The 17,961-nt window shown below is 41.9% G+C and overlaps 1 protein-coding gene across 9 annotated transcripts in view; it reads right to left on the bottom strand.

Annotated features, from left to right (window-relative positions):
• The window catches only part of TSNARE1 (t-SNARE domain containing 1), a 719,956-nt gene that overhangs the window by 332,009 nt on the left and 369,986 nt on the right, over positions 1-17,961 (bottom strand). For all 9 annotated transcript variants that reach the window (XM_048841786.2, XM_048841780.2, XM_048841783.2 and 6 more), the window contains one exon: positions 5,823-5,913. In XM_048841786.2, coding sequence (XP_048697743.1) covers positions 5,823-5,913 — 91 coding nt within the window. The remainder of the gene's footprint in view (positions 1-5,822; positions 5,914-17,961) is intronic.

Genomic DNA, 17,961 nt, shown 5'->3' with positions numbered 1-17,961 from the left:
GCAAATAATGGGGGGCCATACTCCACTCTGTTTGACAAACACGGCTTCTCCCCAAAACAACGAAGAGTCCTTGTGGCACCTTAGAGACTCCCATAACTTATACTGAATATACTCTAAGCAGCATTGAGAGACTTAGTAATGGATAACATGACAGTTGCAAACAATGTGCAGCTTATTTTTATCACAAACAAACACAGCCCGACAAGAGCCAAGATAGTCTTTGCTCACCATGGTACCCAGAACAAGAAAAGCATTCTCCCTTATTCATGGGCTCAGTGATTGAAAATAAAATCTCTAGTCATTAAAATCTATTTTCTGGTAGCAAGAGCCTCTTTAGCAAATGGATTTGGGGAGTCCCTCCTTTAGATGTTAGCTATTTGGGGATAACTGGAAAAATGAGTGCTTGGTGATGGACATTAATGAAATTCCAAACACAGTCCCTGCCACCCACCGCTCCTGACTGAGAACTTTGCAACTTTGCAATCCACCACCAGTGAGGAGTAGCAGAATATCACAATTAGCAAGAAGGGCTGGATGAAAAGCAGAGCCATCAGCACACATGGTTTCAGGCCCCAGATCACTGCAGGTGTGTCTCCCCACCTAGTTCCAGTTCCCAGGTTGTTTAATCCACCCCCGGTAACTGTTTTGACCAAAATCCATCCAAACCCAGTCCTGCACCCATTGGAGTCAATAAGAATTTTATCACTGACTTCAAAGAAAGCAGGACCTCTTAAAATTAGGTTTTCAGTAAAAAAGGAGGCCTCAGCCAGCAGTGCTCTAGTTCAGTGGGCAGCAGCATTATGGTTCGAAGATTGAGGGTTTGGGACCAACACTATATTATTTTTTAATCAGCGTGTGTGTTGGATCATCTTCCAGAAACCATCCGTGGTTCAGAAGAGTACTCTGAACCCTTGAAGTTTGCATCTTAAAATTCAAGCCCCTTGTGGGCTAAAATATTCAGGTTTGCATTGGGGTATGTTGGGAGAAAGGGAGGGGGCATCATTAAAAAAAACTATAGTCTATTACAATCACTGCTCAAAAACATCTAGCAACTTTGTGCATGTTTTAGTGTTTCAGACATTGCTGAGGAATAGGGAGGTAGATTTTATAAGGGATGGCAGATGCATTATTAAATTATTAAAAATCACTTAATAACAATAATCACATCTGGCTCTTACATCACAATTCTCATCCTGAGATTTCAAAGCACTTTAGAAGATGGGAACATGATCCCCGTTTTAGAGATAGAACACCATCACTTTTGAACATGCTTTACAAACATGGATTTAGAGATATTCTCTGCCCTGAAGAACTTATCTAATGAGACCATTCAAACCTAACATTAGCCCCACAAGAAACACTGGAACCCTAGCCTGACCCAGTGTTAGACGGGGCTTTTCTGTGTGAGCCCTTTAATGTTGGTTAGAGATAGCCCCAGCATGACTGTGTGTCCAGCTAGATCAGCATCCTGCCTTCTCTCGCATGGATCCAGTCACTGGTCTATCTACACCAGAATATTTATTCCTGATATACTATGAATTCACCCAGGTGGGCCTCCTGCCTCCAACAATTCCAGTCAATAAATGATGCTTCAAAGGAAGGTAGGAAAAAAAACCCATAATGCACTTGGCTGGTGGCACATCACTGTTGGAAAAGAAAAACTTCTTGTGCAAAGCAGTACACAGAAAAATGGATCAGAAGGGACTGACCACAAAGCTTTAAATCAATGGAAGGTTTCTCACGCTATAAGAAACTTTACAAGAGGAAAACTTTGGAACACTGTCCACAGATTCCTCCAGAGTGACTTAGAGACCCAGCAACCAATCCCTATCAGAGCCATCTGTTTTATATAAGGGACAAAGTCTACAGGATTACATCAAAATTTGTAGGTTAAATTATTTAAGCTACACACTGTTGTAAAGGAAGAGTGAAAAAAGATTTGTTAAATTAATTGACCAGGGAGAGGAAAAGTTATTATGTGATATCACAGAGTTGTGAGTTTATTTCTCCTATTACCATAAACGTTTGCATCTCTTTTCCTTTCTGCTCTTAAATATACTTTCTTTAATTTAAAAACTTTACATCCACTACAGTGAAACCTGTTCTGATCATAGCCTCCTCTGATGGAATCCACCTGGGCTTCAAGGGCTGATAATGACATTCAAGAATAATGACAGGTTTCAGAATAGCAGCCGTGTTAGTCTGTGTTGCAAAAAGAAAAGGAGGACTTGTGGCACCTTAGAGACTAATACATTGATTTGAGCATAAGCATTCCACTGAATGCATCCGATGAAGTGAACTGTAGCTCACAAAAGTTTATGCTCAAATAAATTTGTTAGTCTCTACGGTGCCACAGGTCCTCCTGTTCTTTATTCAAGAATAAGGCACTGCTAATATTTTTCAGCTGGCCTTATTTGACTTCCCCCTGGACCCAATTTGTGTTGCACAAAATAACATGGGGATCTGCAGAGAATGGCCAGGCCATCGCATCTCTATAAAGTCAGTGAGGCACCTTTTGTTTCATTCCAGCCAGCTTTAGTCTGGCCATTCAACAGCCCCACAGTTCATTCTCTCTCTGACAAAGGCTACCGCGACCCTCGCTAGAGTATTCATTTGCTGGTACATCCTTTTCTTTACCACTCAATACAGGCAGGCAACAGGAAGAAACAATGCTTGTGCTCCTTCATAAAACAACGTGGAGTTTTACATTAACACAGCTTCAGCCCCTTAGGGAATATTTGGATAAAACCTGAGTTGGGCAGTTCAACTAATACTTGTTCTAGATGGAGGGATACTTGAAGCAGTGTCTAGGAAGGATGGAAACATGGAATTCTGGAGAACACCAGGGAGGGAGGGAGAAGATGCAGGGATAGTTTGGGGGAGCAGCAGCCCTGGACACCACAAGGAGGGCAAATGCAGAGTGGGAGAGAATATCATATGGGAACATCAAAGAGAAGCGACTGTAGGGGTGGGGAGGGAGCCGAAGGTGCATGGGTGGTTTAATGGAAGGTTAGGTAGTGAAAGCTACAGGAAGAGCAGGTGTGAGGAGAGCACAGATTGCTGAGAGCACACCAGGAGAAAATCCAGTAAAGGGGAGGTATGGTTCATGGGTCTATGCTCTAGTAGTGTGGGTAAAGGACTAGAAGTTGAGAGACAGGGATTATATTCTTGTTTTAGCTACTGAATTACTGTGTTACCTGGGGTCTGTCATTTAATAAACACTCCGGTTGATTCTGTTCTCCAAGATGAGCACGAAAGGTGCTTAAGCAAACTAAGCCATCATGGGGTAAAAGGGAAAATCCTCTTATGGATCACTAACTGATTAAAAGATAGGAAACAAAGGTCAGGAATAAATGGTCAGTTTTCACAAATGGAGAGAGTTAAATAGCAGGGTCCCCCAAGGATCTGTACTGGGACCAGTGCTGTTCAACGTATTCATAAGTGATCTGAAAAAGGGGGTGAACAGTGAGTTGGCAAAATTTGCAGATGATAGAAAGATATTCAAGACAGTTAAGTCCAAAGAAGACTGTGAATAGTTACAAAGGGATCTCACAAAACTGGGTGACTGGGCATCAAAATGGCAGATGAAAGTTAATGTTCATAAGCGCAAAGTAATGCACATCAGAAAATATAATCCCTACTATACATAGAAAAGGGGTCTAAATTAGCTGTCACCATTCCAGAAAGAGATCTTGGAGTAACTGTGGAGAATTCTCTGAGAACATCCACCCAATGTGCAGTGGCAGACAAAAAAGCTAACAGAATGTTAAGAACCATTAAGACACAAATAGATAATAAGACAGAAAATATCATAATGCCATTATATAAATCCATGGTACGCCCATACCTTGAATACTGCGTGCAGATCCGGTCATCTCAAAAGAGATATATTAGAATTCGAAAGGGTAAAAAGAGGGGCAACAAAAATGATAAGGGGGTATTGAACAGCTTCCATATCAGGAGAGATCAAAAAGACTGGGACTGGTCAATTTAGAAAAGAGATGAGTAAGGGGGGATACGATTGAGGTCTATAAAATCATTAATGGTGTGAAGACAGTGAATAGGAAGTGTTGTTTAACCCTTCACATAACACAAGAACTAGGGAGTCACCTAATTAAATCAATAGGCAGAAAGCTTAAAACAAACAAAAAGGAATGCTTCTTCACACAACACACAGCCAACCTGTGGGACTCATTGCCAAAGGATGTTGTGAAGGCCAAAAGTATAAATGGGTTAAAAAAGAACTAGATAAGTTCTTGGAGGATAGGTCCATCAACAACTATTAGCAAGATGGTCAGGGATGCAACCCAATGCTCCAGTGTCCCTAAACCTCCAACTTCCAGAAGCATCTGGCACGGACCACTGTCAGAGACAGGATACTGAGCTAGATGGACTATTGGTTTGATCCAGCATGGCCATTCTTATGAGCACACAACAAGCCCTGGCCTCTTCTCCAATGAGAATGTGATGGGCCAAATTCAGCAGTGACATAAATGTGGTAAGTTACACATTAGAAACAAGTTGGTCAGAAAATGAGTGTAAGTGGTAAATTGTTAGAAATTGCTGGACAACCAGTAGGGGTGTAACCCACACCAATGTGGGGGAGTCAATGGGAGATGCACCCACTTATGTTAGGAGCTTCTTCTCCTTCTCCTTCTTTCCTATGTCTGATGTACAGCAGCAACTATAGTTTCACCTGAAGTTGATCAAGCCAAATGGCTACATCAGGGGTAGCAGAATTTATTGCGGTAATGCCTCCTTCATATTTATAAATTGGGCAGGAGGTAGCGATATGTTCGATGGTCTGTTGTGGGGAATCACACTTGCACACTGGGAAGTTCTTGATTTTCAATTTGTGCATTAGATGTCTGCATCTGCCAAGGTTAGTTCAGATTTGGTTCAGAGTTGACCAAGATAACTATGGAAGGTCAAACCGAGGAACCTTCGGCATGGGATCCAGCACAAGATACTTATTTTTTAAGTCTTGTTTAGCCCAACCTGCTTTTTGATCATAGCCTGATTGCATGTGGCTAAATAAATGTTCCCAGAGAGGCTTGCAGGACTTATGACATTGCAGGGGGCATTATCAAGGTCTTGATGGATAGAGGCTGAATATGCCCCTGCGAAAATTGGGGCTAGCATGGCATAAATTATAATATGGTGAGGAATTACTTTAAGTTACAAAGTGAGGCTTTGAACCCCTGTCTCCCCCATCCTGGGTGAGTTTTCTACCTACCGGGCCATTGAGTGTAAGGGGACCACCAGCAGCATCCTTTGTGTGAGTTTCAGCATGCTCTAATTTTCCCTTCTCTGCCGCTCAGTATGTAAATTGAACATACTTGCACTCAATGAATGCCACACCATGCAACTGTCACTCCTTTGTCACTTACATCCACTTTCACCTATTTGTAGACTCACTCGTACCCAGTGTGAAATTTGCTCCTCTCTTGACATCATCACTAACTAGTGTCTAGGGACTTCCATGGGACCTTCCCCTGCTACTCCAGTTAACATGTGGGCTCTTAAGTTTTAAACACAGTGTAGGAAAGAGCTGGGATTTCACTATGTGACTATAGATTTCTAATTTAATGAGAGCCAGCCTCAGGAGAGAGCTCTTTCCACAAGTCCTCAGAGGTCCCTTGAATCCGTTTTGCAATGATGATTTATCGAGGCAGCATGCAATTTAACACTATCACCATATCAAAACAAAGAAAATTATAAAGATACCGAGCTCAGCAACTTTAAGGCACTTGCTGCCCACCACTTATCTTTAAAAAACAAAAACAAACTTTTATCTAAATGGCATCCCAAAAGGCACATACCCTAGATGAGCCTCTGACAATCTCAGACAGCTGCTTGATAGCTTTGGTGCTGGTAGTAATGGTTTTATTGGTCTCTTGCTGGGTTGCATGCCTGTAGAAAAAAAGAGACCATGCAAATTATAATTACAATTTAATTTTATAATGACTCACTCAAAAAACTCTCATAACACACTCCTGCTATAACACCAATATACACACAGGCTATGCTATGAAGCTGTGATGGCAGGTATACATAACAGAAGCAGCAACATGAAGGTTGGATAATAGTAAATGTTAGAGAGGGGATCCAGCAAATGGTCACCTGTTGTAGTCAGCAAGAGATATGGGTTGGGATCTGTGGTTTAATATGGGATGGTGCAAAGGGAGTCAGTGATGGGTGGAGGGAAGCAGACAGACTGTTAGATATAGCTGCTTTGGCAATAACAAAGGAGGAGAGGAAGGCTGAACAGAAAGAGAGAAAAAGAAAAAGAGGGTCAAGAACAGAAAGAGATGTGATGAAGGAGCCAGACGAGGACGAAATCAGTAAGCATGAGGTTTGGTATTCTGACCTGTAATTTACACCAAGAGGGTACTACCAGTTGGTAAGGTGCACATAATGCAGTTGTGGGTACAGGCGGTTAAATATGCTAGCAAGAAGCAAGACTAATCCATTCTGTTATCTGACTCTCCAGTGGTCATGATTATTATTTCTTGGATTTACTGAGTGCTGACAGCCTGCTCCCTGCTGTGCAGGGCAGAGGGAGACGCAGAGGGCTACATGAGGGCATTGCCATGGAAGATCTAGAAGACAGATTCTGTATCAGGCAGTAAAAGTAGGTCAGGATGAGGTTTAGCAGGGGATTTAGGCGCTGCAATGCAACTACAAGGTTAGCCAACAGTTGTGCGGTGGTTTTGTGAATTCCAGTGGCACCTAAATGTTGGATGTGGCAGTTAGGTGCCTAATTCTCCCTGATGACTCTAGTCCAGACTCCGCCCAAAGAAATTTACCAGCTAAATCAAACATGGCTGTCAGCAGGTAGATATTAATCCCAACCCCTCACTCGTATTGTATTGCTCATTTCTGCTAGAAGGGTGAAGTCTTGTTAAAAGTTGGGCAGAAAGGTGAAAAACAAGTGCACATAAATTACTCGTGAACAGAACAATTACTTCTTAAAAATAGGCTTCCAATACCTTACTGGTTATCCAACGTAATAGAAAAACAGAGAAATCACCTGAATACATGCACAGCAGATCACTACATGAGGCTTAGAAGTCATTTTTACATGGCCATACGCAGCCATTTTTACACGGTCCTATGCAGCCAATCTATCAAGTTAGTAATCAAACGTATCATGTTTGCATTAGAAATACAGATCCACCTATTATCTTCTCTACCAAACTCAAGCAGAGGAAAAGGCCTGGTAGTTTTGAAGAGAAGTAACACAGATTCCTGAGACATCTGGAGAAAATCACCTTTTTTGCCACTTCAGTGGCACACTGCAACCAGAGTCCATAGTATCTCTATGGAGTGATGAGAGGGCAAACAAAAGAGACAATCATTTATCTTGCTATCACTCTACACAACCTGGGCCTGTAACTAATGGATAGTAGTTCATACAGAAAATAAACACACATAGGTCGTCTGTCCCACAGCCCCACTGTGCCACCCACCCAGCCACCCACAGGTGTCCCTGCCTTGGGCCCACTACCACACTCTACCCCAGGACTACAGGCACTGTCAAAAGGTGTTCTCTTCCAGGCCCTCAGTTCCAGCCCTTCTAGCTCCTTCTTTTTGGAACAAACCCAGCTCAAAAAGAAAGTCTTTCCAGGGCACAAATATATTTTCATCCCCAGCCTCCTCTTTTGGTGGTCAGGGCAGCCTCATCCCCTTCTTTGGCTTCCTCTTCCTGTCTGGGATATAAAGCAGCTGGGCCTGGCTGCCTGATGAGCTCCAGCTGCCTTACCCTTCTTGCATCTCTTCTCTTCCCTGCCTGTTCTTTGACTCCATCCAAGAAGCACATGGAGAAAGCACTGCAGAAAAGGACCTAGAGGTTACAGTGGACGAGAAGCTGGATATGAGTCAACAGTGTGCCCTTGTTGCCAAGAAGGCTAACAGCAGTTTGCGCTGTATAAGTAGGGGCATTGCCAGCAGATCGAGGGATGTGATCGCTCCCCTCTATTCGGCATTGGTGAGGCCTCATCTGGAGTACTGTGTCCAGTTTTGGGCCCCACTCTACAAGAAGGATGTGGAAAAATTGAAGAGAGTCCAGCGGAGGGCAACAAAAATGATTAGGGGGCTGGAGCACATGACTTATGAGGAGATGCTGAGGGAACTGGGATTGTTTAGTCTGCAGAAGAGAAGAATGAGGAGGGATTTGATAGCAGCCTTCAAGTACCTGAAAGGGGGCTCCAAAGAGGATGGAGCTAGACTGTTCTCAGTGGTGGCAGATGACAGAACAAGGAGTAATGATCTCAAGTTGCAGTGGGGGAGGTTTAGGTTGGATATTAGGAAAAACTTTTTCACTAGGAGGGTGGTGAAGCAGTGGAATGCATTACCTAGGGAGGTGGTGGAATTTCCTTAGAATCACAGAATCATAGAATATCAGGGTTGGAAGGGACCTCAGGACGTCATCTATTTATGATCCCAATAATTCATTATTGGAATAATAATTTTTAGATTATTGTTAGATTCCAAACCTCCCTCCCTACCATAGAATAATAGAATATCAGGGTTGGAGGGAACTTCAGGAGGTCATCTAGTCCAACCTCCTGCTCAAAGCAGGACCAACACCAACTAAATTATCCCAGCCAGGGTTTTGTCAAGCCTGACCTTAAAAACCTCTAAGGAAGGTGCTTGACTTCCATGAGTGAGGGTTCCATGATTGAGCCTTTAACAAATGTTTCCTTTTAATATAATTTAATATAGAAAAAGACACTAGCGTTGATCCTCAGTCACCTTCTTAACCTCAAAAAACTGTCTATCTACAGAAGTTGGAAATTTCCATATGGACAATCCCCATCCGAAAAGTAAAAGGCCTCATTAATTCTATACATTCAATTATTTTCAATGTCTGAAGTTGAGTAAAAGCCCAGCTTTGTTTGGATTCCAATGCAAATGTTGACCTTACATACAATATATCAGCAGTTCTCAAACTGTGAGTCGGGACCCCAAAGTGGGTCACAACCATATTTTAATGGGGTTGCCAGGGCCAGTATTAGACTTGCTAGGACCCAGGGATGAAGTTGAAGTCCAGCCGGGCGGCAGGGCTTGGCTACCTCCCCTTCTCCCAGATGGGGGTGGCGGGGCTCAGGTTGCAGACCTCCCCGCCCTCACCTGGGGCAGTGGGGCTCAGGCTCTGACCCCTCCCTCCCAGGGTCGTGTAGTAGTAACTTTATTGTCAGAAGGGGATCGCTGTGCCATGAAGTTTGAGAACCCCTGCAGTACATAATACATTCAAGTCTGGCGTAAACTTGTAACTTGGATCCTTCAATTTGTCTGCCTTAAAAAAATTGCTTTCCATCCTCCTTTTAAAACACATTTTTAACAACACTGTCGAGCTCAACTTTGGTAGTTGCAAGTGTCTTGTCAGCATAATTAACTTACTATGCTTCAGCCTCAGAGATACATTCAGAAATCAGACAGTGATTATATTTAATTTACATTAAATGCTATTAAGATCTTCATTAAAAATAAAGGCCTTGGAATTCCACCTCCTGCAGCATTTTATTTTACTTTAATATGTAACAGTAATAAGATATGCAGCTACTACTATTATTATTATTATTATTAGCTTCCTCCATATCCATCTCCCTATGGAACTGTGCAAGTTAATTAAAGGGGTGTCTCAGATTAACACAATTTCATTTTGAGAAAAATCAGCCACACACTAGTAAGTTAAATATATGATCGATACAGATATAGTGTGAATATTTTATATATGCTGAAAAGAACTACAATGGCTATCATGATGTACTGCAGCACTACAAATGGGATGGAATTCTCTTAGGAGGAGTAAAGTTTTCTGATTTGTGTGTGTTTATAAGAAAGGATGCAAAGATACTGTACTCTATAAACCACCGGTGGTGAAAGCTTAGCCCACATAATTCTACAATCAAACCCATGGCTGCCATTTTCTTTAATATGGAAGTATGGCCCATTGGATGTATAGTTCCCAGCATGCAGTTCAGACAGGTCCTAGACTAAGAATTGCTTATTTGTAGGCACTAAGTAATGGTATGAACTAGGAACTGTGATCTTAGATTGTATTCCCAGCCCTGCCACTGACTTGCTGTGTGATTTTAGTCAAGCCATTTTTGCTTCAATTTACCACAGCTGTGCTTCATTTATCCAGTTTTAAAATGAGCTCAAGTGAGAGTCAAGCAAAGTGATCTCTCCATTTCCCTCATCTACCTCACCGGGGTGTAATGAAGCATGTTCAGTATTGTTTGTACAAGGTTTTGAGATTCTTAGTGAAAAACAAAGTACAAAATATGATCAGACCCTTAGGACTGACTTCAAATGAAGCAGCAGAGAGTTAGAGAAAACAAAGGGGTTCATCATGTTTATCTTCCCCTCCATCTGAGGCTCCCTGCCATAAACAACCCCAGGGATGGATTTACATGCCAGTTCCAGAGGTGAAAGGCCACATACTAATCCAATTAAACATACAGTTTCACTTTATGTTGTTTTTTAGGATTACACTTGTAAAAGGCTCAAAAAGGAAATTACTTAACACTGGCTCCAAGCTCACTAAACAAACAGCAAAACAAGACAATTTCAAAGAGAAAAAGTGACTCGATACTTCAAAAGGGACAAAAGGAAGTTGTTAGTGGGAGATTAAATTCATTATTCTGTTAGATACTAAAAATCATGGATTGAACAGAGACACTGCATTTATGGCTTATTACAACAATCTGTAACCCACTAAGCCCTTCTTTTTGTCCTATGACTGCAGAGACATTAATGGGCCACCCTACCTTAAATGGTCCCTTACAATATGTGCTATTTATGCGAAACACTCTGTTCTACCTTGCTATGAGTACCTATCCCAGACCCGAACAAGAACTATGTGTGGACTGAAAGCTTGTCTCTCTCACCAACAGAAGGTGATCCAAATAAAAGATATTCTCTCACCCACGCTGTCTCTCTAGTTTGCTTATGTTATATGAGTTGGCAGGGTCTCAGAACAGCTTCAGCTCATATCAGGGATCTACAGACACACTGCGGACAGTACCAGAAAGTCTGAAATTAATACCAGAAGAACGGAGTGGACTTTAATAATCATTTAATGTTCAGCCTATTTTTGGAAAAGAATTTAGGATGAGAGAAGAACACATAATTGCTATTTCTAGGATGGCCAGGAGCCTTCTGATATGAGGCTGCATTTCAAAACACGCTTTCTTAAAAGGAGCATACACACTCACTGCATGGAAGATTTTCAAAGCAACTGGGGGATTTAACCACACAAGTCTGATTATTTTAAAAACGTGTGTGTGCACGTGCACACAAACAACACTAAAAAAACTATGTTAAAAATGGTTTCAGAGTAGCAGCCGTGTTAGTCTGTATTCGCAAAAAGAAAAGGAGGACTTGTGGCACCTTAGAGACTAACTAATTTATTTGAGCATAAGCTTTCGTGAGCTGAATCCGATGAAGTGAGCTGTAGCTCACAAAAGCTTATGCTCAAATAAATTGGTTAGTCTCTAAGGTGCCACAAGTCCTCCTTTTCTTTTTATGTTAAAAATGTCACAGCTGTGAAGTCAAGCACTCAAGAGTATTGAGATTGAACCTGGGGGCCTTCATTCACGCTGACCTCTTTGTTTGGAATAAATCTCCACTTTTCTCCATCATGTGGTCCCTTTACATCTCTCCTTCAAAGCCACCTCCTTCCAGGAATTCTTTCTATCTCCTTCTCCTCATCAGTAATCTCACCACTCTCTCCTTTACCTGAACTATTGTTCAATATCAGGTCTCTGTTTTGTCTGCTGAGGCTATGTCTACACTGGCAATTGAATGACAAAACTTTTGTCTTTCAGAGATTTTTTTAAAAAAAAAAAACCCTGCAAGACAAAAGTTTTGCCTTGACAAGTGCCAGTATGAACAGAGTGTTGTCAGCAGGAGTGCTCTCCTGTCGACAAAGCTAACCCTGCTCATTGGGTAGAAAAGTCTTAGAGTGTAACTTCTTTGGGGCAGGTGAGATACCCTATTGCATGTACATGGTCATTTATGATGCTATACAAATGATTATTGAGAAGTTACAGAGAGCATTTTAAGTCTGGGCAAATGCAGCTGTGACCCCAGACATTGCTCCATCATTCCTGATTAGTAAGCCATGACTTCTTATCTTCTGTGCAAAATCCTACCTCTTCAGCAGGCTGAAAGGAGTAAACACACATTATTATGGAAGTACAGCTGTTGGGGTAGATGCAGACATGCACACAGGGGTCTAAAAGGTTGCATCAGCCATACACAAAATATTTAGATGCCAGCGACAAGCACAGTAATAACAGACTGGATAGAGCTAGACTGATGCATTCAGGACATTTTCAGGATAATCATTGGCAGCTATTTTTGACAGGTCAAGTCCCCAGCTGAAAGTTCACAGTTGGGGCATGGTGGAGATTACAGATCAGATTGCGTGGATAGATACCACATATTGCCAAGAAAGGGGATATCATGGCACCCTCCCTTTAGATACCATTTCTCTAAACCAATTTATGGAGTTTACAACACCTTAACTATCAAATATCATCCTAATAACCTAGAATTTATACTGCTTCTTATATCAAAAAGGATCTTAAAGCACTTTATAAATTACATACAATATAAGGAATCCTTTCATCCGCTACAGCAAGACAGCTACCTCTGGTGACAACTCTTCAATCAACATGGCAGCATTTTATGCTCATGTTGCACAACTGTAAATGACTGCTCAGGGGCTAGGGCCATACAGAATTAGGTCCAGCAACTTGACGCAACAGTTCAGCACGGGAACTGAAGACTAAAGCACACGATTAAAAGCAGAATTGAGACAGGGACTTGTTTGCAACAGTTATGACACCAACACTGTAGCCAAAGCTCTGTTTTGGAGGGGCGGTGGAAGAGGGAATAGAGGGGGAGAAGCACACTTCAGAAAGGGTACAGCTGATTTCTATTACACACATCTGCGCCCTAACAAAAGAGCAATACCATGGTTTTCAGGTACATGTCAAGAATATATCTATAAGTACCTACATGGAGAACAAATATTTAATAATGGGCTCTTCAACCTAGCAGAGGAAGGTATCACACGATCCAATGCCTGAAAGTTGAAGTTATACACATTCAGATGGCAAATAGGAGCATAAATTTTGAACTGTGAGAGTAATTAACCATTGGAACAATTTACCAAGGGTTGTGGTGGATTCTTCATCACTGACAATTTTTAAATCAAGATTGGATTTTTTTTCTACAAGATCTGCTCCAGGAATTATTTTGGTGAAGTTCTATGGTTTCTGTTATACAGAAGGACAGATTTAGGGTTGCCAACTTGGTAATATTTAAAAACCAGACATTTCAGCAGGAGTGCCGGAATTTCCCTTGCCCCAAATCTTCCACCCAACGACCCACGCCTGCCATGCCTCTTCCCCCAAGGCCCTGCCCCCATCTACTCCTCTTTCCCCCTCCCCGTCATCACTCGCTACTTTTCCCCTCCCCCTGCCCAGGTCAGGAGGGACTTGCCTGCAGAGCCAGGGCTGGGAGCTTCAGCCACCCTACGCAGGTAGGAAGTGGCCCCAGCTGAGTAGGGGCTGGCATGGGTGGGGACCCAGCACCTCCCCGCCTCCAATAACTACACTTTGGGTATCCAGTCAGTAGATCTGACTGGACACTCTCAGGTCTCCTTTTTGACCAGACATTTTGGGCACCTGGCCACCCTAGTCAGACTAGATTATTACAATGGTCCCTTCTGGCCTTGGAAGCTATGAATCTATGAATATTTACTGTGCCAGCTTAAACTTCTTTAGATTTTCTATCCTATTTGGTGTCTAAGATTTGCAAAGCAGCTGAACAATTTTATGCATTTAGAAGTTGGTGATCAAGGAGGTTTGACTATAATTAAGACAGGTAGCATACTCTATCGTATACTATATGCTCATAAGATGATACTCTGGTTAAGGTCTTTTGCACAGCAACTGGAAAGTGTAGCACAAATTGTAATTTGTTTTTCTAAAAGAAAATGAAAAACTACTGTTTACTATGTGGGGAGATGGGTTATATGACTGTAACAGATTGTACACCTGTGTCCACACCCTACCTACTATTGTAATAATCTTTGTACAAAGTATGCCTTGTGAGGTATCATTTGAAAACTCATAATTTGCTGGTCATTATTGCCCTGATAGAATATGTGTGGCGATGTTGTGTTATAAGATTTCCCTTTATGATGTTATTAACACATGTTCCAAACCACAGCCTTACCCAAGCAGAACTTGGCAAACAGGAATGTGTACACTGCCAAATTTTCATTTAAGCAGTAAACAGAGTCATCAAGCAGGAAGGGGAGACAAAGGAAGCTCCAACAGGTGGGAAAAAACAGCAGGGAACATCTTTCCACATAAACTCTTTTTTCTCCTGAATCTCGGCTTGAAATGTTTTTCAAGGGGAAGACTGACACTATAAAAAGGAAGGACAAACACCCCAAGGCCCCCCTCTCTTTCCTCCTGCCCATCTCATTCACAGAACCAGAAGCCACAAAGGAAGCATTCACTGGATTCTGGGAGAAGGGATCCTGACTTAAGAAGTTGGTCAGTAAGACTGCTGAAAGAAAATGGTGAGAAAAAATCGTTTTGAATTTAACATAGTTTGTTAAGTTAGGCACCAGTTGCATTTTAGCTTTATTTTTCTTGTAACTGTATCTGATCCTTATGCCTCATTACTTGTACTCACTTAAAATCTCTTTCTAGTTAAAAAACTTGTTTTATTGTTTTATCCAATCCAGTCTGTTTAAATTGAAGTGTCTGGGAAACTACATTTAATGTAACAAGTTGTCTGAATAGTATTTCTGTTAAAGAAATAACAGACTTTATATAAACAAGAGTGGGCTTGGGGGTATAAGACATACATACCTGGGAGGTGGAATCTAAGGCTGGAGGTGTGCTGGGGTCACCCTGCTGAATAACCCTGGCTGGTAAGAGCCAAGGTGTGGCTATCCGGCTGCCACACACACACAGACGTAGCTGGGAGTGACTCGCATACTGGAGGCTGTTTTTAGCAGTCCAGGCTGGAGGCTACAGCAGCAAAGCATTGTAAAGGGCACCCCATGTTAGAGGGTAGTGATGACATAGTGACATATTGGTCTGGATTGTACCCTGGTATGACACAATGATCTCAAATCTCTGGTACAAGCATTGATATGCTGAGCATCTGCATTTACGTATGTTCCCTACATTCTTTAGTTGTCAGGAGCATGAAAACAAGAAGGCACACCACGGAAGTGTAAGGAAATCATTATTTAAACCTTAAGATTGTTACCATTTTCCTTTATGTCGTAGGGCTTGCTTCTATGAAGCACTGAAGTCAATGGGAGTTGAGAATGCTCAGCATCGCACAGGATTGGGCCCATAAATTATAAACATTTGTATATTTAATTTTACATGCATAATAATTTGCATAGCTTCAGACATTCTTCTAGTCTTCAAACTCTACTGACCATGGGAGCAGCTACAGTGGCAAGAGGTACTCCTGAGATTCCTTGATAGACCCCAGGAGAGAAGAGTGACTTGATCACAGTCCATAAGTACCTGCATGGGTAACAAACAATTGCTAATCTAGCACACAAAAACATAAGAAGATCCAATGTCATGAAAAGTTGTTAATCTAGTAGACAAAGATATAGATTCAATATCAAAATACAGATCCAAGATCCAACAAGAATCAATGACCAGCTCCTGAGATTCCCAGTGGAACAATGTTGCAAAGCATTGTCACAGCATCATCAGACTAGTCCAAAACAATGCCAGTTTACACCAGCTGAGGATCCTGCTCAATGAAATGAATTGTTCTATTAAGACACACTTGCATATAGTAATGCAACTGCTGATGCAGTAAGAGCCTTTAAATGGAGAGCACAGAATAACCAACTATAACTGGTGAATTAATGTGTTATGGCCAAGACGCAATATCGTGCCTTATCCTCTAGATTTTCTGCTGTTGCTTGCATATGCAGAGAGAAGTTAAAGCACAATGCATCTTTCAACTGAGCATTTATTGCAAAAGCAAACAGAAGAAAGGCAAGCTGGAAGAGGTAGTTATTTAATCAACTTTTAGAGTACTTTTGCTGTATCATTAGGTCTCAACAGTAAGAGCTAAATCCACTTGTTTTACCTCCAAGACAGAGTTCTACACTGTTTTATGTTCACGTCTAGGACCTGCTGCTCCACTGACTTGCTCTTTGTGCAGTCATTTACATCTGGGCAAAGGGAGTGCAAAACAGTACAACTGTAATCTGGCAATTTATACGCCTACTTCACATAGGAGCAAATTAGTCAAAGTACAAGTCGGGGAGAACTGGGCCACTGGTTTCCAGTTTCAGCCATGAAGTTAAGTATACCATACATTTCTGTTTCAGAGTAACAGCCGTGTTAGTCTGTATTCGCAAAAAGAAAAGGAGTACTTGTGGCACCTTAGAGACTAACCAATTTATCTGCTGCAGTTTCCACAGTATGCATCCGATGAAGTGAGCTGTAGCTCACGAAAGCTCATGCTCAAATAAATTGGTTAGTCTCTAAGGTGCCACAAGTACTCCTATACATTTCTGTGGTGCCATTCATCCCAAGTTATCCCAGGGTTTTTAAAGGAAAAGGAAGCACTTCACCTGCCAGTGAAATGCAGCCATCTCTAGGGCAGGACATGGCAAGAATTCAATGAAGCACAGCTATATTACTCAATAGTTTAGGACTGAGATATACTGTATCCAGTTCTAGTTATACAGAGAATGTTACGAAGGCAGAGTGTATTTACATAAACCAGAATTTGGCCAGGACATTGTAGGTAAGCCCCTAATCCTTGCAGAAACTTCCATGGGCTCTATAATGTCTAACTGTGAGGAACTCCATTTTACATCTCTCACTAAAAATCACAGACATATCCAGCAACACTGTAAGAGGGAGAAGGTTACATTTTTCATTCCAATCGGAGATCATACTCCACAATCGTATTAAATATTTACAGGCAGCTGACCACTAGCCCTCACCAAGAAATATGAAATCAGAATGAACCCAGAACACGATCCTGTGGGCTTACCAACACCTCTGAACTTTACATCAAACTAGTAATAAATTTCACTTCTGGTTACTTTTTCATTCTCTCTCCCACTCCTCTCTATTTTTGCCAAATGTGCAGCAATTCCCGTACCACCTCATTTCACAATAGGACGGTCAGTTGGAACCACAGCAAATGTCTTGCTACAGCTAAGCTATGTCACATACACCACTTTCCATTTAACCACTAAGCTTGTTAGTTTATCAAGGAAAGAAATTAAATTAATTGGCTGTAATTTGGTTTTGCGAACCCCTGGTTGCCTGGTGTTTATCACCTTATTTTCCTCCAGGTGCTTACAAATTGACTACTTCATTAATTGTTCTTGCAGTTTACGTGGTACTGAAGTTAAACTTACTGGTATGCAATTTCCTAGGTCCTACTTTCCCCCTCCTTCAAAAAAAAATGGCTGCTTGTCCATTTCCAATCCGTTGAGACCTCCCCTGCCCTCAGTGAGCTCTGATAAATAATTGCCAGTGGTTCCAGTGTCACTGTTGCTAATCCCTTTAGCATTCCAGGGTGAATTTCATCAGACCCTGAGGATTTGGGCTCCATAGCTTATTCTTTCCCAGTTCGGCCTTGTGACGTCTGCATTTCCTGAATGGGTGACAGGGGACAGGTCACTTGATGATTACCTGTTCTGTTCATCCCTTCTGGGGCACCTGGCTCTGGCCCCTGTTGGAAGACAGGATACTGGGCCAGATGGACCTTTGATCTGACCCAGTATGGTTGTTACGTTCTTATGTTCCCCATTAATGACTACACTGTGCCTAAAAGACTGCAATAGTATGGAGTCACACAATCCTGGCAGCAGCATTTTCATGCATCAGCCAGAAAATGTCCACACACAGCTGCTGGTACATG

The sequence above is a fragment of the Caretta caretta genome, chromosome 2 (genome assembly GCF_965140235.1).
Source record: "Caretta caretta isolate rCarCar2 chromosome 2, rCarCar1.hap1, whole genome shotgun sequence".
Lineage (NCBI taxonomy): Eukaryota > Metazoa > Chordata > Testudines > Cheloniidae > Caretta > Caretta caretta.
Note: the sequence above shows the minus strand (reverse complement) of the source record. Positions and strands in the feature narration are given on the sequence as shown.